At 50.3% G+C, this 24757-nt stretch overlaps 5 protein-coding genes across 6 annotated transcripts; 4 read left to right on the top strand and 1 right to left on the bottom strand.

Moving 5' to 3' along the window:
* The first annotated feature begins 15 nt into the window (after window positions 1-15).
* LOC101785798 (transcription factor bHLH48) lies at window positions 16-6449 on the top strand. The gene is made up of 7 exons (XM_012845627.3): window positions 16-611; window positions 718-852; window positions 1134-1199; window positions 2554-2622; window positions 2745-2819; window positions 3786-4023; window positions 5978-6449. Exons 1-7 carry the CDS (start codon window positions 180-182, stop codon window positions 6019-6021), a joined length of 1059 nt encoding a protein of 352 aa, XP_012701081.3. The 5' UTR covers window positions 16-179; the 3' UTR covers window positions 6022-6449.
* An 814-nt stretch (window positions 6450-7263) lies between these two features.
* On the bottom strand, window positions 7264-9613 carry LOC101775671 (protein gamma response 1). Its single transcript, XM_004965832.3, has 3 exons — window positions 9482-9613; window positions 8605-9339; window positions 7264-8346 (listed from the first exon to the last, which is right to left on the bottom strand). The coding sequence occupies exons 2-3, from the start codon at window positions 9335-9337 to the stop codon at window positions 7547-7549; spliced, it is 1533 nt and encodes a 510-aa protein (XP_004965889.1). The 5' UTR covers window positions 9338-9339; window positions 9482-9613; the 3' UTR covers window positions 7264-7546.
* Window positions 9614-9760: 147 nt separating this feature from the next.
* LOC101776077 (putative pentatricopeptide repeat-containing protein At3g13770, mitochondrial) lies at window positions 9761-16416 on the top strand. 2 transcript variants are annotated; one of them, XM_022825779.1, is made up of 10 exons: window positions 12286-12629; window positions 12764-12848; window positions 13317-13536; window positions 13878-14923; window positions 15066-15268; window positions 15455-15652; window positions 15768-15839; window positions 15945-16040; window positions 16189-16285; window positions 16380-16416. In XM_022825779.1, exons 4-9 carry the CDS (start codon window positions 14257-14259, stop codon window positions 16192-16194), a joined length of 1242 nt encoding a protein of 413 aa, XP_022681514.1. In that variant the 5' UTR covers window positions 12286-12629; window positions 12764-12848; window positions 13317-13536; window positions 13878-14256; the 3' UTR covers window positions 16195-16285; window positions 16380-16416. The 2 variants fall into 2 exon arrangements, with proteins under 2 accessions (XP_012701080.1, XP_022681514.1); XM_012845626.2 differs by lacking the exons at window positions 13878-14923; window positions 15066-15268; window positions 15455-15652; ... (2 more) ...; window positions 16189-16285; window positions 16380-16416 and adding an exon at window positions 9761-10281 and having other exon boundaries at window positions 10839-12629; window positions 13317-13816.
* A 1160-nt stretch (window positions 16417-17576) lies between these two features.
* LOC111256974 lies at window positions 17577-18673 on the top strand. Its single transcript, XM_022825781.1, has one exon. The coding sequence runs from the start codon at window positions 17870-17872 to the stop codon at window positions 18383-18385; it is 516 nt and encodes a 171-aa protein (XP_022681516.1). The 5' UTR covers window positions 17577-17869; the 3' UTR covers window positions 18386-18673.
* A 751-nt stretch (window positions 18674-19424) lies between these two features.
* LOC101776480 lies at window positions 19425-24757 on the top strand. Its single transcript, XM_004965834.3, has 11 exons — window positions 19425-20236; window positions 21335-21735; window positions 21851-21922; window positions 22101-22196; window positions 22393-22472; window positions 22551-22626; window positions 22713-22923; window positions 23030-23223; window positions 23321-23426; window positions 23586-23675; window positions 23869-24757. The coding sequence occupies exons 1-11, from the start codon at window positions 19657-19659 to the stop codon at window positions 24591-24593; spliced, it is 2631 nt and encodes an 876-aa protein (XP_004965891.1). The 5' UTR covers window positions 19425-19656; the 3' UTR covers window positions 24594-24757.

A 24757-nucleotide genomic window follows, 5' to 3' on the forward strand; every position in this document is an offset into this window, starting at 1 on the left:
GAGGAAGAGGAAGCCGTGAGGAGCAAACGCGAGCGCAGCAGATCACGCGCGGCACACCCACACCACGCCACCCTGTCGCCTCAGCGTCGGCCCCCCTATATATACCACCACCGCTTCCCCCCCCTCCCCTCCCCGCCTCAGCCTCCGCTTCCCTCGTCCCGGACGCATCCGCCGCGCCAATGCGACACCGCTTGCCACTGCCACCGGAGCTCCCCGCCGCCGGGGGCGAGATCCAGGCAGCGCTGATTCCCGCCGCCGCGCCGGCCACAGGGCCCGCCGTCTCCGCTTCATCCGCCGCCGGCAGAGGAGGAGGCGGGGGCTCCTTCACGGCGCTGCTGGGGCTCCCCACCTCCCAGGCCATGGAGCTGCTCCTCCCCCGCGCGGCGGCGGCGCCGCCCGCTCCCGCTCCCGCACCCGCGCCCGCGCCCACCTTCCCTTCCGACCCGCACCTCGTGGACCGCGCCGCGCGCTTCTCCGCGTTCGCGTCCCCGTCCCCGTCCTCCCCGTCCCCAACCCCGCCTCCGCCCCCGCCCCCGGCCCCTCCCGCCGCCGCCGCCGCCGCTAACGCCGGCAAGCGCAAGGCCGACCAACCCGCCGACCGCGCCTCCAAGGTAGAGCCCCACACCACGCGCCTGCATTCCCACGTGCTCCCCTCTCCGAACCTTACTAGCCCTCGCCGGAGCTTACTTTTCGATTTCTCTGGTGTCTGCCGCGCAGGGGAAGTCAGCGAAGAAGGGGAAGACGGCGGAGGAGAAGCCCGCGGGCGGCGACGGCGAGGACGAGAAGCCGGCGTACGTGCACGTGCGGGCCAGGCGGGGCCAGGCCACGGATAGCCACAGCCTCGCCGAGCGGGTGAGTACTTACCCCCCTTCCTCCTCCCCGCCGCCGGCGGCTCGCCGCCTCTAATCGCGTTCCCGCTCGCCGCGCCTAAGCCAGCCTCGAGGGATTAGATTCGCGGGGTTTATGCCAATGATTGGGTGATTAGGACGTGGTGACGTCGCCGCAATCCCTTTTCGGGGTCCCTTTCGCCGCTAATCACTTGATTATTCTTCGCCCACCCATTCTTCCCCAGTTTCATCAAAAAGTTAATCACCTTTTCTCCTCTTTCTTAAACAAAATTAAAATTCATCCAGGCGAGACGCGAGAAGATCAATGCGAGGATGGAGCTGCTCAAGGAGCTGGTCCCCGGCTGCAGCAAGGTCCGTGCCCCGCATTACCTCACCATTTACTTTCTTCCCGTTTATTTATTTATCAATTCGTTTATTACATTTCCATTTCGCATTGCCTTTGGATGGAAGCGTAAACCATGTCGCGTAGCTTCCATTAAATTTCGTTTCTCCTACGCGCCAAGTACACTCTTTTCCCTGCTTTCGGTGGTCTTTTTACTGCTTTTGATGACAGGCCACGTCCAAATGGTCCTCCTCCCTTTGCTCAGCGCCCTGCGTCCGCAACTGTGCAAGTGCACTGCAACCCAAAATGCTAGACCCCCTCGCTGGCGTGCAGCATGCTCGCCCGTCTTCTTGCCTCAGTCCTTGCAAACGCTCGCGGGGGTAGCTAGCTTCAATGCAGTGCGTTCCAAAACGTGGCAGTGCCGGGTTATTCGGCCACCGTGCGGCCGACACGTCCATATGGGCGCGTTGTGTTGCACGACGCGGGTGGGGGATTGGCTCGACTTCCTTGCGGACGATAAAGCTTGATCCGGCGCACCTAACCGGGGGCCTTGGCTGTGGTTGTCTGGGCAGAATGTGGCAGCCGCTTTAAAAAGGCGCCGGGGGCGGCTAGCTTAATGGAGATGATGGAAGGGAGGGGGGCTGTGGCCGGCTTGGTCGTCGTGACAGTGCCATGAGGCCTCCATCCTCCTATCCTTATGGAATGTTGCTATCCTTTTTGCGCTGGCAAGTAATGTGATTGATTATGGGTCGGCATCTTTGGTTGTGGGGATCTGGAGGCAAGGATGCGTGTGAGGAGGTGCCTGGATGGATAGGCTGCCACTGGGGAGAGATGGAGGATGGAGCTTGGTTGGTTTTCGTTGGTGCGTGCGGTTTATGGGCAGTGGTTGGTGTGTGCCATTGCTGCTGGGGTGGTTTGACCATTAGTTTTTCATCCCAAGGACAGCAGCTTTTGGTCTGCACTCTGGAGATGGCAATCAATGTGGGAGATTTTGGTGGTGTAGGTCAATTTCCTGTGAGGTTTCGTGTTGCCTTCAACAAACATACAAAGGGCTGGCAGATGTGGACTGGTATCTTTGGGGTACAATGTAGTATAGGCTCAAAACTTCTTCCAACTACTGTTTGCTCTCAAGAGGGGAGCTGTTACTGGATAACGCAAGATCCAACAGTAACCATTGACCATTGTTATGAAGCTATTGGCTGTGCTACGTTTTTTTAACTCAATTGTCTCTGTGGAATAGTGTTTCAAGTTTTGTTCCAAAGTTAAAGAAACTTTAGGTGGTTTTCCATATGATTTTGTTTTCTTTTTAATCGCATAATTCATTGGAAAAACTGAGGGGAGGAATGACTTTATTAACGTTGTTTGCTTTTTGGGCCCTGTCAGGTATCAGGAACAGCGCTGGTGCTGGATGAGATCATTAATCATGTTCAGTCTCTCCAAAGGCAAGTTGAGGTAACTGTTGATATCCCCTGTACAACCTGTAAATCTCAAATGCCCATTTCCGTTTTTGCCAACATAACAAGGAGTTTCTTTCTGCTAATCTCATTACTGTTTGGTGATTGTGGTTGGCCCAGTACTTGTCAATGAGGCTCGCAGCTGTAAACCCAAGGGTCGACTTTGGTGGGCTAGACAGCTTTCTGACCACAGAGGTACTTATGCAGCCATCCCCTTTTTGTCAGCTTTCCACAAGTTGGGCCTGCATAGATTTACAGAAATGTTTCTTTTCAAGCAAAGCTTTTTCCTGGAGTAGCGTACCTGATTAATGAAAACTATTATATAAGCTCACTCTTGGAAGTTTTCCTATCCGAATGTTTGGCTTCTGCAGAATCTCTTTCTAGCCTTTTCAAAAAAAAAAAATCTCTTTCTAGCACTTAGCTGCTTTATTTACCATATATTTCATGCTGTCACAATCAGTACTAGGAGGATGCCTCATGCGTACTCTTTAATATGCTGCTGCTCTTTCTTATCCTAGCCTAGTTGGGAAGGGCTATTTTGCAACATACCTAGTTGTTTTAAGCAACCAAGCTACTGTAACAGCTATATGTGCCCTGTAGTCAGTTAGTTATACATGGAAGAAATGGCAAAAGTTGTCATTTTCTGATTCATGAGGTTGCCATTTCCCAAGGCTTCTTTGAATACTGCCAACGGGAAGTGTTTAGGAATATTGTTCACTCTTGTGTCTACCTAGACAGCCTGTTGGTTTAACATTGTTGCGGGGATCCAAACTTTAGGTTTGCCTTTAGAGAAAATCTTGTCTGCTTGTAACTGGATGGCTGAACCAAGGTCGATTGCGAATGCCCTGAATTTAACACATTTACATCACTAGATATCATCTGAACAAATCCTATTAATAATGATCTAAGATTTGCTTGATAAATGCATGATTAGAGTATCTTGGCTGAGACCCACATACTACTTATAGGAACGTTACATATTCAGAAAAGCCTTGAAAAGGTTCATAGTAAATTCTGTGGAAGCAATCATATACTCAACTGACTGACTGAATCAATGCCTTGTATGTATCGAAGCTTGTTATTTTCTTGCTGGAAAACATAGTACTTGTTCCTTTTAGATTTTTTGAACCGTTAATTGTATTCTTACTACTACATTTACAGTGTGGAAGAATAGCAGGCTTGAACTGCAAGAATGGAATCGACTTGGAGCAGGTCACCTGGCCAGAAATGGGTGTTCATGGAGCAAGGCATCTGATGCAACTTCAACAGCAGTTCTGGCATGGTGATTTAGCGCATCCACACCAAGCGCCATCACAGTGGGAAAAGCGAGGGGATGGACATCCTCCCGTCTTTAGCAGCTCCAGCCCTTCTCTCTTCGGCTACGATCTAACAAGCTCTGGTAAAATTGCATGCAATCCTATAACACCTTCCTGACTGAATGTAGAAGTTTGTCATTTACTTCAAGTATCTCAGCCTTGCTTGGACCACAACTTTTGTCTCTTACTTTGTCGATAGTGTTCAGTAAACTTACAGATAGGTAAATATTTAAAGTGTGTTTTTCTACTAGGGAAAATTACTGAAGTATATACCAAACCATCTTACAGTCATGATCAAATCTTGAATATGCTAGCTTTGCTGTTGCATTGGCCCAGTTTGCAAATAGTATCAGTATTATTGAAGAAACACAGGTGAAGAAAAAGACATACAAAAGCATGTGGTGCTACAGTGTCCAAGTGACCACCTATTTTGCACGAGCTAATAAACACAATAACTAACAATAGATCCCATATAGAAACTCCTCTGTTTGCTTGTGGATTTGAATGTAACAGAGACGTCTAATCTGAATTGTTGTGCCCCTTTTGGGTGCGAAAATTTTCTCTCCGTAGCTTGAGCTATTTGACATTAGCTATCTTCATACCAGAAGAAAGCATATGACTATATGAGCCTATAACTTTGCTAGAAAGATCAGATTAGAGTGTATATCTTGGATCTTGGCCCCTTTTAATTTGTTTGTTCAATCATTATAGCCATCATCGCCACTATTTCGGGTGGTAAAGCAAAGGGGGCCATGGGTGTGTTGGTCTGGTGGATCTGTTCTCTCTGGCACTGGGGGGCCAACCGGTTGTTGCCGATGGCCCGAATCAATAAATGCATGTCCAGAACCAGAAACCATATCGCCCCCATCGTTCTGTTTGGGCTTGGCTGCATAAGGCCTGTAGATGCAGATCTGGTCCCTTTGGGCCCTTCTGACCACTCGTACAACTGTGAACGGGCCCACTATTTCTGTAAGTTGTCCACTACTTGTCTGGGTCTCTGGCGTCCAATTTGATATGTTGGAGCTAGCCAGCTGGAAACTACTTCAGCCTGAATGCCACTATCTGCAGCATGGGGCTGTGGTTTTTTTTCCCTACTATAATAAACATTGAATTTAACAAGCAAATGCATGAATGAGCTATTCATTTCATCCTGACATATACCAGATGATGCACGACGACAAGATCTGCCAACTTACATTTTTATTAAAGACTAAAGCTACATTTCTATTATAAATGTCTTTGATAGCTGGATCAGTGTGGTGTTCTTCTGCCCTTGTAGGTAGTGAGATGTAGGGCAGCACTGGAAATGGATAGGTATTGTAGAGGAATAAACTGTTGCTGTAGTGTTGAGTCCAGGCCATCCTAAGTGATCAATTTATTTATCTTTGCAAAGATGTGTGCTATATAGAATCGTAGATCCTACAGCATGCCATCCAAGTTAAACCAGCTGCAATAAGCTAGCTTCATTAGAACACAGCTACAGCTTTAGCTGCATGAATGAAATAAATCGAAGAGAAGGCGTACCAGCCCCAGCGATCTGCCGTTCCGATCTGGGCAACCGATCTGCGGCCTTGGATCCAAGCAGAGCGCTTTGAGGAGAGACAGGGGCTATTGGAGGTACAGGCCTAATCATGCAAAGTGTTCAGGAATCATTAAACCCCTTGGGGACCCCTCCTGACGAGTAGATGATATATCTGTACTGCATTATGGCTGGCAGAATCTGTTTTTGCCCAGAAATAATTGACAGCTTCTTGTGTACCGGTGCCTGCTCAGCGCTGAGTGGCATACAGCAAGCACTGTCCGGTGCTCCGGCCAGCATCTTTATCGCGCGGCCCCCTGCTCAGCTCTGGAGTCTGGACACGCAGATCTCTTGTTCATGAGCTCACATTCAATGGGCTGAGTTTTATTCAACTGCTCCTCTGAAATTTCGGTTTGATGGTTTGGACCAGTTTCCCACTTATTACCATCTGTCTAGAGATCGGAAGTTTTCGAATTCTTGCACTGACTTTGATATCCATTTTCATGGGTTTTCTGCAGGAGCACAACAACCCCCGGCGAGCAAGCTAAAGACAGAGCTGTGAGCTTGTGAGCGGCAGCGGTAGATAGCATGTCAGGAGAGCAAGCTGAACATATGCGGTGGGCGACGGAATTTCAGTTGATCAAGCTACACACTAGCTGCGAATCTATGACGGCTGCGGCCGTGCATGGCGATGTCAAGCGGAGCGGAATCAACATTTTGAGATTGGATGTACATATAGAGATAGAGATACTGTTGCTACTGAGCTAAAAAACGAGGATGGGATCTTGGATGAGCGAGGATACCCCGCTTTCCTGCTGCTATCGTTGTAGAGATGGGCGAGCGATATACCCTGGTCTGTTGCTGAATGCCGATGCATTCTTGGTGTATTTGTCTTAAGGTTATATGAGCAGCATTATTTGATGAACGACAAACATTATGGGCCCTATACCCTTTCAACCAATGCAAAAGTTTGTCAACCCTTTTTTTTCGCATACACACGAATGTGTACAATTTGGCTGCGTTGGGGAGAAGTTTGTACATAGCTCAAGACAAACGCTTTAGTTGGCATGTCAGCACGTGTGTTTTAGGGCACGTCAATCGTCAGGGACCAGAGACCTATGTCGTCAGCACATGTAAAAATAGATGGCGAAGAAGATTCGTTGGCTAACAAGAGAAACTTTGCCGCCATTTATCTGGACCAAGGCATTCGTCCTGTTCATATCACATCTGAAATAAACTCTCTAAAGAGAACTTGAGTCCATGTGAAACTGAATGCGGATGAAATAGAGCATAGCTGCACGGGATTTCGAACAGAGCACATGACTGAAGAACAAAAATGAAGTGACATTAAAAGCCAAGCTTTGCGTTCTCACTCAAATGACGCGTTGCCTTCGTTTTATGTTTAGAACAAACTAATTAGTCCATTTTAAATTAATTAGTTTGTCCTAAACATAAATATTTACAAGGAAGTACTCCCTTCGTCCCAAATTACTATTCGTTTTGACTTTTCTAGATACATAATTTTAGCTACGTATCTAGACATAATATATATCCAGGTGCATATCAAATTCTATGTATCTGGAAAAGTCAAAACGAATAGTAATTTGGGACGGAGGGAGTACTTGAGAAGAGGGGAGGAACTCAAATAAATATCGGCTTCCAGTTATTCCCCCAACAACTTAATATTTCTGACAGTCAACTTTGGTTTGCTGTAACAAATTCTACATAGTACAAGGACTCAGGATACCAGTCGAGGTAAACTGTTATCCAGATGTCTTCTTTCTATCAAATGCAGGAGAGTTGCTTTTCAATGGTAATCAAAGATGATTCATTACAGTAAATGTTCAAACTGATGAATTTACATTAAGTCAATAACAAACTGACAGAGCATTCCATCTTCAGCCTACTGACAGTATTTACCGCCTACCATCGACCTTAATAGGATGTACGTTTATTCAACATGAGCAGCAACATGCAATTCGTTGCGGGCATCGCTAAAATATTTTTGGGACGACACAGAACTTACCTTATGACAATATATTGTATCTGTACACACTATTGAAGGTTTCCTGCTACTTAATGTACTACTACATTTCTGATTCAAACCCAATGTTCCAAAACCCTTCCGGCGTCAAAGGTGGGGCATACCTGTACCGATGTCTGGACACACCATCGTGATGCTCACACCGCAAGCTTGTAGAGCCCGCACCATCACCGTTCGCACGGCCATCTGGAAGAACAGCGTCATAGAACTTCTTGCACTGCTTGCACTCGACACCTTTCAGGTTCTCCCGATCAGCTTTCTTTCTTACCGACTCTCTGTATTTGAAATCTTTCTTTGGTGGCTGTACTGATATCGTGCTTTGCTGCTTGGGAGCCGGCATGCTGGGAATGTTCTTCAGGCCTTGAGTTGCATTATTCATATCTTGAGTTTCATCATCTGAATTGTTGAATTCCATGTCTTGAGGAGGAGAGGCAGCAAGAGCCTGTGCACCTTCTGGAGTTGCAGGATTCCTGATAGTATTCTTAACAGCCTCCAGAGGTGTATCAAGGAAATCATCGTGCGGATCTGCAACACCTGGTTCTTTGCGTGCCCGGGTCTCTCTCCAGTGTAGACTTGGGCCAGCAATGCTAGATATAGCTTCTAATTTTGAATTGCTGGCAGCTTTATTTGGCAGTGGATTAGTTGAGCCAGATGGCAAAGCAAGGCGTGAGTTCCTGAATGGATTCCTGACTGAACTAGCATGGGCTTTGGCACCTGGAGTAGAGTCATTCTTCAGGTCTCTTGTCATGGGAACAACCGGCATGCTCTCCTTGTTTGTGTGCTTCTTCAGGTCTCTTGTCATGGGAACAACCGGGATGCTCTCCTTGTTTGTGTGCTCCAAATCTGAAAATCAAGCAAAGAAGAAAATGTTAAGACATAGGTCCAATTAATAATTCCTAGCATCAATGATAAGAGCCAATTAACAATAACGTTACTTGAGGGCATTGATCAGAACATCAGGCACAACAGTTCATAATGAGAAGAATACACACCCCCACATAATTATTCCAGGTAGTACTAAATCAGGAATAAATGGTGATGACTCACAAAATTGAAGCAGGTCGAAGAAATTGACTGATTGTGGAATTCAGATAGCTGTACCTTTGAGCTTTCTCTTACTTGGAGGACTTTCAGAGTTTCTTTTATCTACAGGAATGTCTACATGAGACTTGGAGCCATCATTCTGATCAATCCTTCCAAGAAGAAAGTTGTACTGAGACTTCAGGTGCTTGTAGTTTGTCTTCAGCTGAGTGTAATCATCAATCAAGTCCCTCCGCTTACTCTGTTCCAGAAGCAGATCCTTATCCTTCAGTTCAACCTGCTGCAACAGCCTTTGATGTGCCTCCCTCTCTCTGGCTACCTCAGCAGCCTTCTCATTAATCCCCTTCTGGAGCCGACCAACCACATCAGCAGCCACACCCTCCATCTCTAGAAGCCGTTCCTTCTCAGCCTCATGCTTCACAGCCAATCTCTCTGAATCCGCAAGCTTCCCCTTCATCTCCTCAATAGAGCTCCCCATCTGCAGCAGCCTCTCCTCCGCTTGTCGCTTCCAGCTGCTCAGCTCCTCCAGCTGGCTCACCAGGCTGGCCTCCCTCTTCCTCCACTCATCCTCATTGGCCTTCATCGCGTCAAAACGCGCCTGCGCGAGCTTCGCCTTCGTCTGGATGTGCGGGAAGAGCTGCTTGCAGAATATGAACTCCATCTGGGAGACCTGGTCCTTCACCTCCTGGATGGTGGCCACGAGAATGGTGCTCAGCCCGGATATGCACTTGAGGTCATCCTTCGCGTCGCCGGCGGCGGCGCCGCAATCGACGGCCATCACCATCCCCTCCATTTCTAGAGCGAAGAACAGAATCGTAAACTCAGATTGGTTCACTTGACTAAACCCTAGAATGTAAAATCGCCCAATCCGGGCGGATCTTCCCGAGGGAGCACGCGAAATGCGGGATCGAGAGGAGGATTAGGGGACGGTGGTCACCTCGGGGACCCGACTCGGCAGCGGGAGAAACCCTAGCAGTCGCCTTCCTCCTCTCCGGCCGCCGCCCGCGCTCGCCGCGTTCCGAAATGGGAGAAGCTTTTCAAAATGTTTTCCCTCGCTGCTAGTTTGGCCGGCTCGGTGGGAAATAATTTTCATTTCTATATTGCAACCACACCCCTGTATCTTGTAACATTTACCAAACAGACCCTGCACTGAACTGTCATCGGAAACGTCTATTGATGATCCGACGGGAAGTGAGCGTCCTTTGCCTCTTAGGTCCAGTAGTGGGGCCCACGAGCAGGAGCCAGGCGCCACCTCTCGTCTCGACAACGGCGGCGGCGTGCGCGCGAGGTGCTCGGTGAAATGCCCGCGCGATCCCGGGGCTCTCGGATACGACGCCACACTCCCAATGCTTGCCGCCCGCGGCTTCCGTCGTGTCGCGGCGGCGGTATGCCTCGCGCGCCGCTCCGCGTCGGCGGTGGCGGCGCTCCCGTCGGCTGGCGCCGCTCGGTTCCACGACTACGACACCGCCGTCACGGAGTGCGTCGAGAGGCGGGCGCTCAGGGAGGGGCGGCAGGTGCACGCGCGCATGGTGGCGGCGGGGTACCGCCCGGCGCTGTACCTGGCGACGCGACTGGTGATCATGTACGCGAGGTGCGGCGCGCTGGAGGACGCGCGGAACGTGCTCGACGGGATGCCCGAGCGGAACGTGGTTTCATGGACGGCCATGATCTCGGGGTATTCTCAGAACGAACGGCCTGCCGAGGCCATGGAGCTGTTCGTCATGATGCTCAGAGCTGGTAGATCACTTCAACCATTTAGTCTTCTATTGCCCTAGTTACACTTTTTATTTGACTAACAAAGTGACCAATATGATAAGATGTGGCCTTGGACCATAGAGGTCTCCATTTTTAATGCAATTGGTACAATACTCTAATGGGCATGTATGATGAACAAAACTATATCTTTTTTAGGTAGCATAATGTTACATTGATATCTGTATCCAAACAAAATTTGAGTTCCACAATGTCTATACTGCATGCATGCTTGGTCAGATGCTTATCCTTTTTTTTTCTATGAATTTGTCGGTTGGATACTACTCTTCTGTTGACACATTGTTGTTATCTGCTTTAGCGAGCAAACTGTAGCACTATCCTTGAGCTAAATTATGTAGCTTTGCATCATAATTGTACTCTTCTGTTGATGCATTGTTGTTATCTGTCCTTTGTCATCAAGTTTGCAAGTTTGTTCATTGTTATAGCAAGCACAAGCAATTTGACATCCTTCCAGGATGGGGTATGCAATGCTATTTTACTAATTTATGACATGTTTAATCGATTTAACTTCTAACTGGCAGGATGCGAGCCTAATGAATTCACTTTGGCATCAGTCCTTACATCCTGTACTGGCTCTCAAGGCATACATCAGGTCAAGCAAGTCCATGCTTTTGCCGTCAAAACAAATTTTGAGTTACACATGTTTGTAGGGAGTGCCCTTCTTGACATGTATGCCAAGTCAGAGAATGTTCAAGAAGCTCGGAGGGTGTTCGATATGCTTCCAGCAAGGGATGTTGTTTCATATACCGCCATTATATCTGGCTACACCCAATTGGGCCTTGATGAGGAAGCCTTGGACTTGTTCAGGCAGTTGTACAATGAGGGGATGCAATGCAATGAAGTTACCTTCACTGCCCTTCTCAATGCACTGTCTGGGCTTGCTTCCCTTGATTATGGCAAGCAGGTTCATGGACTAATACTTCGTAAAGAGTTGCCATTTTTCATGGTTTTACAGAATTCTTTGATTGATATGTACTCCAAATGCGGCAAGCTTTTATACTCACGAAGGGTATTCAACAACATGCCAAAGAGATCAGTCGTTAGCTGGAATGCGATACTGATGGGATATGGAAGGCATGGCTTAGCACATGAAGTTGCCCAGCTTTTTAGATCAATGCGTGAAGAAGTGAAGCCTGACAGTGTTACTCTGTTGGCTGTTTTGTCCGGCTATAGTCATGGTGGGCTGGTTGATGAGGGCCTCGATATGTTTGATCTTATAGGCAAAGAACAGGGCACACTCCTCAATATTGAACATTACGGGTGTGTTATTGATCTTCTTGGACGTTCTGGACGACTCCAAAAGGCACTAAATTTGATACAAAAGATGCCATTTGAACCTACTCGAGCAATTTGGGGTTCATTGCTTGGTGCTTGTAGAGTTCATGTTAATGTTCATGTTGGCGAGTTTGTCGCTCAGAAGCTTCTTGAAATTGAACCAGAAAATGCTGGCAACTATGTGATCCTTTCTAATATTTATGCTGCTTCTGGGATGTGGAAAGATGTTTTCAGAGTGAGGAAGTTAATGTTTAAGAAGACTGTGATAAAGGAACCAGGGCGGAGCTGGATGATTCTTGACAAGGTTATTCACACCTTCCACTCCAGTGAGCGTTTCCACCCCAAGAAGGAAGACATAAACGCTAAGATTAAGGAGATATATGTTGCTATTAAGGCAGCTGGTTTTGTTCCTGATCTGAGCTGTGTACTTCATGATGTTGATGATGAGCAGAAAGAACGCATGCTTCTTGGCCACAGTGAGAAACTGGCCATAACTTTTGGACTGATGAGTACTCCTTCAGGCTTGACCATCCGGGTTATGAAGAATCTTCGCATCTGTGTTGACTGCCACAATTTTGCAAAGTTTGTTTCAAAAGTTTATGGAAGGGAGATATCCCTCAGAGACAAAAATCGCTTTCATATAATTACAGACGGAACTTGCACCTGTGGAGATTACTGGTGAAAGATATGATGCTATACTATTCAGATTGCTTTGCTGATAGGGGGGAGCTGCCCTTGTGATAATACTGCAGTTAAAGATATGCAATGGTTTTCACTGAACACACTGAGAGGAACTAATGGAAAATATCAATATCATGTGCTCCACATACTGATTTCAGATTACTACAGTAATTCAGAAAATGCTTCTTTTGCAAAAAAACGCAATTCTCCTTAGCTCTCCTGTCTGTTCAGTCTACTCTAAGAACCAAAGTGTCTCGCGGTGCAACAGTGGAGCAATGAACTCAAGGGATCAATGAGACCCCTGTAACCAGCCTGGGTTCAAAGCCGAGGTACTATTCTTTAAGACATAATCAGAGGTATGTCTATCCATCTGGTCGATTTCTTTTTCAGCATGTTCATACTTCATAAGATATACTACTGTGGTTATCAAGGAAAAAAAATTTGAGAGTTGTTTCTCTTCTAATAATAGCTTCACATATTATGCTTGCAGTCTCCCTGGGTGATGTGAAAGGTTTTGGAGCTTTGCAAATTGCCAGATAATATGCATGCAGCATATAATGTAACCCATGCTTGAGGTAATCACTTGCCTTGTAGGCAGTATATCCTATAGCAAGCACTGAAAAATGCTTCAGCTACTGCGAACCATCAGTTCAAACATCTACATCCATCCAACCCTCTACATTTCTGAAGAGAGAGTTCCAGAGCATATGTATTCAATTGCATCTAGCTGTAATTAGCATTTGTATTATTTGTTGGTACATGACATAAAAGTTTAGTATTCCATGCCATAAATTTGATTAAGTTCTCTTGGAACAACAGCCTGTTCCAGAATTTCAATTCATATGCACCTTCAAAATGTATATTGAGTGGCAGTATCTCTGTAGGGCTAAAAGCTAAATCTGACAGCTGCATGCATTTTTTTTTCCCTCCAGCATTTTGTGTCATTGTGCAAACAAACAGTGTTCACTCATTTTCCGAAACGGAGATGTTTAAGCATATTGAGTGCACAAAACTTTGTAATCTGAAACTTATTTTGGTGACAGGCACCTTGGCAGTGTCTCAGGCTTCACTGGTCATGTGCTCCTTCCTCCTTGTGGACTGAGGTTCTTCAGTGGAAAACTGCAGCTGTCACAGTAAAGCGGCAATTCAATTAGAAAACTGCAACTGTCACAGTAGAGTGGCAATTTAACTGTAGAAAAGTGCAGCTGTCGCAGTAAAGTGGCAATGCAGTAATTTCAACTGGTCGGATTTCTCTCTGGGGAGGTAATTTTAGGCTATCTTCAGATTTAGTGGTCCAACTTGTTTCAAAGTATCTTCAGACACAATTCAATCATTGGTAGCTTGCTCCCTACTAAATCCTTATCATCATGTGCGCCGCAGTAATATAAACGCAAATGACACTCTTGTCAGTTCAGGTCAAAACAGAACCTATTGATTCAGAGTTAGGACTATCTACAGTTGAAGCTGTTGCGCATTCAGCTTGTGCCACTTTTCTGTTGAGACGAAACATTATCATCTTCATAAATCGTTGGTCCTTATGGTCTCTCTTTTTGTAAAGCTGCAGTAACAACTGCCCTGATGAAAACTTGCATTGTTGGCAATAGGTATTTGAGGAAGGCTTTTGTGCGTATGATTGGTTCCTGTTGTCTGTATCACCATGAACATACAATGATTGTGACGCGCGGAAACGGGCTCTGCGACTCGCTACCGGAGACGAACGCGGTTACGCGGAGACGAAGGAAGGAGAGAGTCGGAAGAGAGAGGCTCGTCATCATCATCCGAGTTGCGGCGGTGGGAGCGTCGGACTCGGAGGGGACGAGCGAATCGGGCGGCGGTTGCGGAGCCGGAGGGGGCACTGCGACTGGCTGGGGCAAGGTTTATCCACCCGGCCGTTTCATGCATGCCGACGCTTATCGACTTTTTTTTTTTTTTGAAAAGTAATGCTTATGGACCTGGTCTTCTCACACTAGCTAACCAGTGACCATGCCACCGGCCTATATATACGCCCGTTCCCCGGTGACTCGCCGCCGGCGTCTCAAAATTGTTGGATCGTCCACTCACTGTTCTTGGACTTGCAGTCGTCGTAGCATTGACGACCGGCCGATCGAGCCGACGGCAATGGCAATGGCGTCGCCGATGGTGGTGGTGGCGGCGGTGCTGATGCTGATGCTGTGCACGGCGTCCGTGCGGCGCGGCGCGGCGCTGCACCTGTGCACGGACCGGCTGTTCAACGGCACGCGGGGGCGGCACGACGACGGGCTTCCGCACCTCACCCCGACGGAGGAGGCCACGTGGATGGCGCTGCTCCCGCGCAGGCTCCGCGGCGGCAACGCCCGCACCGAGTTCGACTGGCTGGCGCTCTACCGCAGCCTCACGCGCGGCGGCGGGCCGCCGGGCCCCCCGGGGGAGCTGCTGTCGCCGGCGCCCCCGCACGACGTCCGCCTCGACGACGGCGGCGGCGGCGGCGACGCCGCATCGTTGTCCACGTCCATGTACTGGCGGGCGCAGCAGACCAACCTCGAGTACCTGCTCTACCTCGACCCCGACCGCCTCACCTGGACCTTCCGCCGGCAGGCCGGCCTGCCCACCGTCGGGGACCCCTACGGCGGCTGGGAGGCGCCCGGCGGCCAGCTCCGCGGCCATTTCGCAGGTTCGTTGCCAGTTTCTTCAGTTCAGGCCTCCCTTCTCCTCCGGGGATCAACACGTCTCCCCTGAAATCGCCCCGATCTCCATTTTTCGACCGTTCGATTTTGATCTGATGAGCCGGCTGGCCTTGTGTGTTCGTTTGGCAGGGCACTACCTGAGCGCGAGCGCGCACATGTGGGCGAGCACGCGCAACGGCACCCTCAGGGAGCGGATGGCGAGGGTGGTGGACGTCCTCCACACCTGCCAGAAGAAGATGGGCACGGGCTACCTCGCGGCGTACCCCGAGGCCGTCTTCGACGCCTACGAGCAGCTGGACGAGGCATGGTCGCCCTATTACACCACGCACAAGGTACTTCGATTATGTGCCAACGACCACCGTTGATCTCCTTGAATAATCTGTTCCTTATTATTTCCATCCAACCTTTTGCATTGCCTGATTCAGTTTCATATATGTTGAATGAAGCTGTATATAACTGAGAATTATCTGTTGTTGTTGTTGTTGTGATTTCTGACGCTACGTTCGGTGTTCTGACAGATTATGCAGGGGCTTCTTGATCAGTATACACTGGCTGGGAACAAGAAAGGCCTTGATGTGGTGGTGTGGATGACCGACTACTTCAGCAACCGCGTGAAGAATCTGATACAGAATTACACTATTCAGAGGCATTGGGAGGCCATGAACGAGGAGACTGGTGGATTCAACGACGTCATGTACCAGCTGTATACTATAATGGTGATCCTATCGCCATGGCATTTAGCAGTAAATTTTGACTTGGATTGTGTGTATGGCATATGCACAACTGTCGTATTACGCTGTTCTTACAGCATTGCTTCTATGCTCCCTGCAGAAAGACCAGAAGCATTTGACGATGGCTCATCTTTTCGACAAACCGTGCTTCCTTGGACCACTTGGTCTTCATGTCAGTAGTTTCAGTTTTCTTTGTGGTTTTTCTCATTTTTTTTTCTTATAAGTTTTCCATAGTACCAGTTAACCAATATATTCATACATTGATCAAAACTTTCAGAAGGATGACATATCAGGTTTGCATGCTAATACCCATCTGCCTGTCCTTGTCGGTGCACAGAAGAGATATGAAGTCGTTGGTGACAATCTTTACAAGGTAAGTTAACATGTTATTTGAAACATTTTACCACATAATTTGTCATGATGAGCAATGTTCTTTGCTGTTCCATTGGGTTATTTCAGTCAGAAATTAAAATGATGTGTAAATTCTTTTTTCCCTTACAATTTGAGTGAACTGAATACAGAAATAATCATGGCACAGGACATCTCGACGTACTTGTTTGATGTTGTAAATTCTTCTCATACATTCGCAACAGGAGGCACATCTACCATGGAACACTGGTGAGTCATAACGCTTACCATCACCATACACATTTCTCAGAGAATTCGTGATGCCAATGGTAATCTTCGGCTCCAATTTCGTTTTACATGCCAGGCATGACCCGAAGAGACTGGTGGATGAGATCAAGATCAGCTCAAACGAAGAGACCTGCGCCACCTACAACTTCCTCAAGGTGCACTCCTCGTCTCTGATCACATTGCGCAGAACACAATCCTGATACTTGCTTCGCTGCAGGTGTCACGGAACCTGTTCCGGTGGACGAAGGAAGCCAAGTACGCAGACCACTACGAGAGGCTGCTCATCAACGGGATCATGGGCAACCAGAGGGGAACACAGCCTGGTGTCATGCTATACTTCCTTCCCATGGGGCCTGGCCGATCCAAGAGCGTCAGCGGCCTGTCACCCTCTGGCCTTCCGCCGATGAACCCTGGAGGATGGGGAGGTCCGAATGACACGTTCTGGTGCTGCTACGGGACAGGTAAATTACCTGGACACGTACATGATTTTGCTCTTGTTTATGTTGGTTTCTGAACCATCTGGTTTGCATTGTCAGGGATAGAATCTTTCTCGAAGGTAGGGGACTCCATATATTTCCTGGAGGAGGGTGAAACGCCAGGCCTCTACATCATCCAGTACATACCGAGCACTTTCAACTGGAAATCGGCAGGTCTCACTGTCAAGCAGCAGGCGAAACCTCTCTTCTCAACGGATACTTATTTTGAAGTTTCGCTCGCCATTTCTGCAAAGGTAGTTTCATGGATTTCACCGTCAGCAAGTCCATCATCTGGAGACTGCATTATTGGATTCAGGAGTCAGGATGGTATCAACTTTTTATTCTGCATTCACACTGTCATACATGCAGGGAGATGCCCAACTAGCAAAGGTGAGCGTGAGGATCCCGTCGTGGACATCCACGGATGGTGTGATAGCGACTCTAAATGGCGAAAAGCTCAACCTGACAGCCTCTGGCAACTTCAGTGATGGTATTTTACTACTATCCTGACTCTGTTTTAGAACAAATTTGATATTATTTTGATATGAGACCATCTGAGTCAATGAGTGATTCCTGCTTCATGCTTTGTAATTTCCTTGCAGCTGGTTTCCTGACTGTGGCCAAGCTCTGGGATGAAGATACCTTGACCTTAAAATTCCCCATCACCTTAAGAACTGAGGCAATCAAAGGTATGAAATCTCAGACAGATATCAGCATTGATTATTTTCGGATGAGCGCAATTTTTTTTCCTGAAGCTACAAATTTAAGTGTCTGAACTTGGAGGCTGAAATGGTGATTTTTGGTTTCAGATGACAGGCCTGAGTATGCATCCATCCAAGCGGTGCTGTTCGGGCCGCACCTCCTCGCCGGCCTGACGCACGGCAACCTGCCGGTGACCGACAGCAACCACTCCAACGACGGGCTGACCCCTGGCATCTGGGAAGTGAACGCCACCAACGCCTCCTCCGTCGCCGGCTGGGTCACCCCGCTCAAATCCGCGTCGCTCAACCCGCAGCTCGTCACCCTGACGCAGAGCGCCGGCGGGCGGACGCTCGTCCTGTCGGTGTCGGTCGCCGACAGGAAGCTGGCGATGCAGGAGGAGCCCGCCTCCGGGACCGACGCGTGCGTGCACGCCACGTTCCGCGTCCACGGCCCGGATGTTGCCAGCGGCCGCGGTTTGCAAGGGCCGAACGTGACGATCGAGCCGTTCGACCGGCCGGGCATGGCGGTCACCAACGCCCTCGACGTCGGCCGCCCGGGTTGCGGCCGCGACACGCTGTTCAACGCCTTGCCGGGGCTCGACGGCGCGCCGGGATCGGTGTCCCTGGAGCTCGGCAGCAGGCCGGGGTGCTTCGTGACGACGGCCGGCGCGAACGCCGCGCGGGTCGGCGTCGGGTGCCGGGGCGACGGCGGCGGAGACGGCGATGAGGCGGCGTTCCGGCGCGCGGCGAGCTTCGCGCGGGCGGCGCCGCTGAGGCGGTACGACCCGCTGAGCTTCGCGGCGCGCGGGACGGAGCGGGGGTTCCTGCTGGAGCCGCTGCGGAGCCTCCAGGACGAGTTCTACACCGTCTACTTCAGCCTCGTCTCCGGCGACGGCGACAGCTAGCTGATGGGATGGGATCGGGGCACTACGCGCCGCCTGCTCACTGTGGTTGGAGTGACTGTACAAATGACACCCTGTATCTGATCCCCCCATGAACAACAAGCGATGAATCGAATGGATGCATGTACTGGACGCCGTAGATGCTGTCTCGTGCTGATTTCCCGCGGCGAGCAAGGATCTGTTTCCGGGATTTTACGCGAGCACAATAATCCGTCTCAAGTGATTCGTTTGATCGTTGTTTCCCGCAAGAACAGTTCTTTTACAAACAGTAAGGCTCAGTTTCAAACACCAGAATCTTACATATACCACAATAATTCCGTCACAAAAGGTTCATTTTCAGACATGAAATCGTGTTTTTTTTGTTTTTTTTTGGCTCTGTTGCAAAGGGGCCGAACCATGATCCGTAGGCACATGCGGCTGTGATGATGTGACCATAAATACGTGCGGCCCAATTAGGTGCCTGTCGATCGTGCCGCCCAGCGAATGCCCAACAGCAGTATAGAGTACTGTGGTCACGATCATGACAAGGAAAAAGATTTGCACAGCACCGATCGAGGTGACGGCGAAGATGAAGCGTGTAGCATCTGGCTGCGGGCTCCCGGGTCCCGACCGGGACCAGGAATCTCCAACCGCCGGCCCTCTCCTGACGCGCCGAGCGATCTCCCCATCCGGCGGCGTCACCACCGTCGCCGTCGACGACGACGATGCCTCCAATTGCAAGGCCAGAGGAGCCGCAGATACCATCGGGGGCGCCGCCCTCCCGCTACTCGCTCCATTTCTCCCTCACGGGACGCAACGTGACAAGGGGAACACGCACCGTGACAAGGGGAACCGACACTCGCCGCGACAAGCAGGCCAGCTCTCGCGTGTGTCCTGTGGCGACATGTGAGCGCGAGAGGCGACGGCCGTGACTGGGATGAGGGCCATGAGGACACAGGCCAGGGCCTCATTTTTTTTGTTGTTGTTGCGGCCGGTCTCGTTCCTCGTGTCGTGTCGCGTCGTGGCATTCCGCGCGGCGCCTCCGATGCCCGTCGGCCGTCATCGTCACCCCTGGCTCGTTGGCCGCGAGACTGCTTGATGATGCCCGTGCCCGTCGTTCGAGGCTTAAACGCTGTCCGTTTCTCCAGCCGTGTGTGGGCGCAGGGGGATAAAACCATAAATGGCTTATAAAATCTCGGCGTCCTTGCGAGGCCATATGTGTCTGCGCGTGTGTCAGAGTGAGTGGTAGCGTAGTGGCCACCGAGGGGGCGAGCGGGGTGGCGGGTCGTCTTGGGATGGCGGCGCGGTGGCGCGCGGCGTGGGCTGTGGTGATGGTGATGGTGATGGCGGTGGTGGCGGCGGTGAGGGCGAAGGAGTGCACCAACATCCCGACGCAGCTGTCGTCGCACACGGTGCGGGCGCGGCTGCAGGCGTCCCCCGGGGCGGCGGAGTGGCGGTGGCGCGAGCTGTTCCACGACCACCTCAACCCCACTGACGACGCCGCGTGGATGGACCTCATGCCGCCGCCGCGCGGTGGGCTGCGCGCCGCCGCTGGCGCGGAGGAGGGGGAGGAGCTCGACTGGGCGATGCTGTACCGGTCGTTCAAGGGCCAGCACCAGCTGCCTGGCGGCGGCGGCGCGTCAACGTCGGCAGCCGGGCCGTTCCTGGAGGAGGTGTCCCTGCACGACGTGCGTCTGGACCCCGACGGCGACGCGGCGTACGGGCGCGCGCAGCGGACAAACCTCGAGTACCTGCTGCTCCTGGACGCCGACCGCCTCGTCTGGAGCTTCCGGGCCCAGGCGGGGCTGCCGGCGCCGGGGGAGCCCTACGGCGGCTGGGAGGGCCCCGACGTCGAGCTCCGGGGCCACTTCGTCGGTACGCACACGCTCCCTCCCTCCGTCGTCACCCCACACGCACATGCACGCCCGCCGCAGCCGTCTCGTCTCGTCTCCTCCGGCGTAACGTCACGTCGCGCCTCCATCCGCCGATCCGTTCCCGGCCGGGCACGGCCATTACTGCGCTCGCCATTACTTGGTGCTCCAGCAGCCAGATCGGGCGGGGATAGTACTACTGTGCCGCTCGTGTCTCGCTCTGGCACGACACGCACGAGACGTTCCGGTGGAAATGGCATGGCGCGCGACGCGACATGGGAGTGGAAAGGGTTTTTTGTGGGTGCTGTAGCCTGTAGGGTATGCCACTCCACTCTGATCTCGTGTCTTGTTAGGCAGCACGTGAGATGCCCTCGTGAAAGCATGCATTATTGGTCTCGCCGAGAGACACCGACACGGGAGTGGGAGAGGACGCGCCCTACAAATTGCAATGCATGGCTACCCTACGGGCTTGCTTGTTTTTGTCTCCCCACGCCATAACAAGAACATGCCACTTTCTCCTAACTGCTTGCCTTGCATACACATTGTTCCTCGCTAACTTTTCCTATATTTATGCAACTGTTTTTAAGACAAAAAAAATGTTAATGTAAAGTGGTGAACAGATATATTATATGATAATTACCCTCTTGTATTCCTAGTACGTTAGTAAGTTGAAGTTAGTGACTGAACAAACGATTTTTTACTGCCTGCATTCCTAGTTGTCATAGACACCGGAAAACGAGGGATGTGGTGGGTTTCTCTGCATCTTCTATGATTTTTCTTCAGTTTCACCATCACCACCTTTTCTCCTCTGCACCGCCATTTCCTGGGCCTAATTTGATTCGCACGCACATACGATTAGCCGATTAGACTCTCTCTATCATGGGCCTCCGCATATTGAACCTGGCCCGTATACGAACAAGGCAACCACCCTGTTGGGCTGTGGTGCGGCCTAACTCAACTCGTTTGCTTTACCGGATCGAACTTGGCGGCAAATTACTTAACCATTTCGCTGCTGTTGGAACGAGTTTACAGAACACAACCTTCAAAAAAAATATTTACTGTATGATTCTGGAGTTAATAATGACTGCAAACCGGCACGCAGGGCACTACCTGAGCGCGGCGGCCAAGATGTGGGCGAGCACGCACAACGCCACGCTCGCCGGCAGGATGTCGGCGGTGGTGGACGCGCTGCACGAGTGCCAGCGCGCCGCCGGCACGGGCTACCTCTCCGCCTTCCCTGCCGAGTTCTTCGACCGCTTCGAGGCCATCCAGCCCGTCTGGGCGCCCTACTACACCATCCACAAGATCATGCAGGGCCTCCTGGACCAGCACGCCGTGGCCGGCAACGGCAAGGCGCTGGGGATGGTGGTCGCCATGGCCGACTACTTCGCCGGCCGTGTCGGCAGCGTCATCCGGAGCTACAGCATCGAGCGCCACTGGGCGTCGCTCAACGAGGAGACCGGCGGGATGAACGACGTGCTCTACCAGCTATACTCCATCACGGTATATATCCATCATCTGCTAATAATGCTCATCAATCTTTGATGCTAATCCTTTGAGCCGATACGCTAATCGCCATTTCGAGTGAGTGGAATTGCTAAGACATCTCTGCTTGCAGAATGATCAGAGGCATCTGGTGCTCGCGCATCTCTTCGACAAGCCATGCTTCCTGGGGCTGCTTGCAGTCCAGGTCTCAACTCTTAAAAACTCAGTGTTTTCTACTGTATGAATCCTCTGTAGTTACTTGACACATCTATGTCAGCTAATTAATTAAGCACAATAAATTGCTGTCTCCTGAATAATTTCAGCATGAAAACACTTCTCTGAACATTGCATGATCTTTTGGCCCCCATCGTTTTGCCTTTCAGGCAGACAGTCTTTCGGATTTCCATGCCAACACGCATATTCCGGTTGTTGTCGGTGGGCAAATGCGATACGAAGTTACAGGTGATCCTCTTTACAAGGTAATTCAAAGTACTGCACATAGGTTTAGCCTAGGTGCAGTAGGTAGGGAAGTCATTTGGCAAAAACAAAAACCCTCTAATGCCAAATTTCAAAAGAGTAAAAGACTGCGATTTTCCATTCTTGCCAATAGTTGCCCTCTTGTTCTGATGCAACTCCTAGATCAAGCTGACCATAAACCTGGCTCTCATGAACCAGGAAATTGCAACGTTCTTCATGGACACAGTGAATTCTTCCCATGCCTATGCGACTGGCGGCACATCTGTCAGTGAATTCTGGTAATGAATCATAGATGCTTGAGTTCAGTTTTTTCTTCAGACATGCCATGTCTGAAATTCTTGAATGGTTTCTGTCAGGTCCGATCCAAAGCGTTTAGCTGGTGCTCTGACCACTGAGACTGAGGAGTCCTGCACAACTTACAACATGCTCAAGGTGCTTCACCCGTTCATGTTCACCAAACTTCTACTGCATTTTTCATGGCTGGATTCAAATTAGAATATGTGGAACAAAGCTTGCAGGTTTCGCGCCATCTATTCAGATGGACGAAGGAGATCGCATATGCGGACTACTACGAGCGAGCGCTGATCAATGGCGTGCTGAGCATCCAGAGAGGCAGGGATCCTGGTGTGATGATCTACATGCTGCCACAGGGCCCTGGGAGATCAAAGGCAAGGAGCTACCATGGCTGGGGAACTCAATTCAATTCATTCTGGTGTTGCTATGGCACTGGTAAGTGAAACAGTTCTTTTTATTTTTTTGAGTGAAACAGTTCTTTATTCCCAAAAACTGGGATGGGAATGCAAGTTCTGAATCATGTAAAACATTGTGTTTGCAGGGATAGAATCCTTCTCCAAACTGGGGGATTCCATCTACTTTGAGGAGAAAGGTGAAAGACCAGCACTTTACATTATTCAGTTCATACCGAGCACGTTCAACTGGAGAACTGCCGGCCTTACTGTCACCCAGAAACTAGAGCCTCTCAGCTCATCAGATCAGTACCTACAGGTGTCACTCTCCATATCTGCAAAGGTAAATTCCACATGAGATTCTTCATGCTATTGTGACAGAAAACTTTGGTGATTCATTGTAGAGTACACATTTAGTCAGTTTGGTTTTTGTCATGCAGACAAACGGTCAATTTGCGACATTGAACGTGAGAATGCCGTCATGGACATCTTTGAATGGTGCAAAGGCAACTTTGAATGACAAGGTTCTGGAATTAGCATCTCCAGGTATGTTCATTCGCGTGAAATAAACTGAAGAAAAATAAATTGAAAGGAACAAAAGAATATCCACAAAATGTTTGATAGATTAAAGTGATGATTATTCCAAGTTCTTACACTATCTTTTTTTTGAACGAACAGTTCTTACACTATCTTTGATTTTGTCAGGGACTTTCCTCACAATTAGCAAGGAGTGGAATAGTGGTGATCACTTGTCACTCCAATTACCTATCCACCTACGGACTGAAGCAATAAAAGGTGATTTTCAAGTTCTACTTACAATAAAATTGCAACAAGAAGCGCGATAAATTTTTCAATAAACCATTGGTATTTGGTAACATATATAAATACTTTTTCTGTACGTCAATCTTTTAAAAATTGGCTGCACCCACTCTGGCGACATGGGACATGGAAATTTCCTCAAAAGACTTACTGTTAACTGAAACTTCAGATGATCGGCAGGAGTACGCGTCTATACAAGCGGTCCTGTTCGGACCGTTCCTCCTCGCTGGCCTCACCACCGGAGACTGGGACGCCAAGACCGGCGGCGCCACCGCCGCGCCCTCCGACTGGATAACCCCCGTCCCTCCGGAATCTGACTCCCAGCTGGTGACCCTGGTGCAAGAATCCGGCGGCAAGGCTTTCGTGCTCTCCGCCGTGAACGGCTCCCTGAAGATGCAGGAGCGGCCCAAGGACAGCGGCGGCACCGACGCCGCCGTCCACGCGACGTTCAGGCTCATCCCCCAGGGCTCCGGCACCAGCGCCGCCACGAACTCGACGGCCACCGCGATGCTGGAGCCGTTCGACATGCCGGGGATGGTGGTCACGGACAAGCTCACGGTGTCCGCGGACAAGAGCTCGGGTGCGCTGCTCGACGTCGTGCCGGGGCTCGACGGCAGTCCAGGATCGGTGTCCCTCGAGCTCGGGGCCAGGCCGGGGTGCTTCTTGGTCGGCGGCGGCGAGAAGGTCCAGGTCGGCTGCGGCGGTGTCCGGAACCGCGGCGGTGACGGCGGCGCGGGGTTCCGGCGGGCGGCGACCTTCGCGCGGGCCGAGCCGCTGCGGCGGTACCACCCAATGAGCTTCGCCGCCAGAGGGGTGAGGAGGAGCTTCCTCCTGGAACCGTTGTTCACCTTGAGGGACGAGTTCTACACTATCTACTTCAACCTCCAAGCCTGACAGGCGACATTGCTGCAGCTCGCGAGGTTGATGGATGCTGCCTCTCACCAAGAAAAAAAAATGTTGGTTTGGAGGTGGCCTATAATGTAGGTCCATGTTGATACCAATTTGGAACGCGCGGGATTCTTTCTCGTCTATAAAATTTGAACTGTTTTCATGTCAAA

Source organism: Setaria italica, chromosome IV (assembly GCF_000263155.2).
Source record: "Setaria italica strain Yugu1 chromosome IV, Setaria_italica_v2.0, whole genome shotgun sequence".
Lineage (NCBI taxonomy): Eukaryota > Viridiplantae > Streptophyta > Magnoliopsida > Poales > Poaceae > Setaria > Setaria italica.

Coding starts and splice junctions, on each gene's coding strand:
- LOC101785798 (XM_012845627.3), top strand. CDS start 180: ATGCGACACCGCTTGCCACTGCCACCGGAGCTCCCCGCCGCCGGGGGC. Junction 1,200..2,553: donor TGGTCCCCGGCTGCAGCAAG/GTCCGTGCCCCG, acceptor GGGCCCTGTCAG/GTATCAGGAACAGCGCTGGT. Junction 2,623..2,744: donor CTCTCCAAAGGCAAGTTGAG/GTAACTGTTGAT, acceptor TGGTTGGCCCAG/TACTTGTCAATGAGGCTCGC.
- LOC101775671 (XM_004965832.3), bottom strand. CDS start 9,337: ATGGAGGGGATGGTGATGGCCGTCGATTGCGGCGCCGCCGCCGGCGAC. Junction 8,347..8,604: donor AAGTAAGAGAAAGCTCAAAG/GTACAGCTATCT, acceptor CTTGATTTTCAG/ATTTGGAGCACACAAACAAG.
- LOC101776077 (XM_012845626.2), top strand. CDS start 9,891: ATGCTTGCCGCCCGCGGCTTCCGTCGTGTCGCGGCGGCGGTATGCCTC. Junction 10,282..10,838: donor CGTCATGATGCTCAGAGCTG/GTAGATCACTTC, acceptor TCTAACTGGCAG/GATGCGAGCCTAATGAATTC.
- LOC111256974 (XM_022825781.1), top strand. CDS start 17,870: ATGCAGGAGGAGCCCGCCTCCGGGACCGACGCGTGCGTGCACGCCACG.
- LOC101776480 (XM_004965834.3), top strand. CDS start 19,657: ATGGCGGCGCGGTGGCGCGCGGCGTGGGCTGTGGTGATGGTGATGGTG. Junction 22,473..22,550: donor ACATCTGTCAGTGAATTCTG/GTAATGAATCAT, acceptor GGTTTCTGTCAG/GTCCGATCCAAAGCGTTTAG. Junction 22,924..23,029: donor CTGGTGTTGCTATGGCACTG/GTAAGTGAAACA, acceptor TTGTGTTTGCAG/GGATAGAATCCTTCTCCAAA.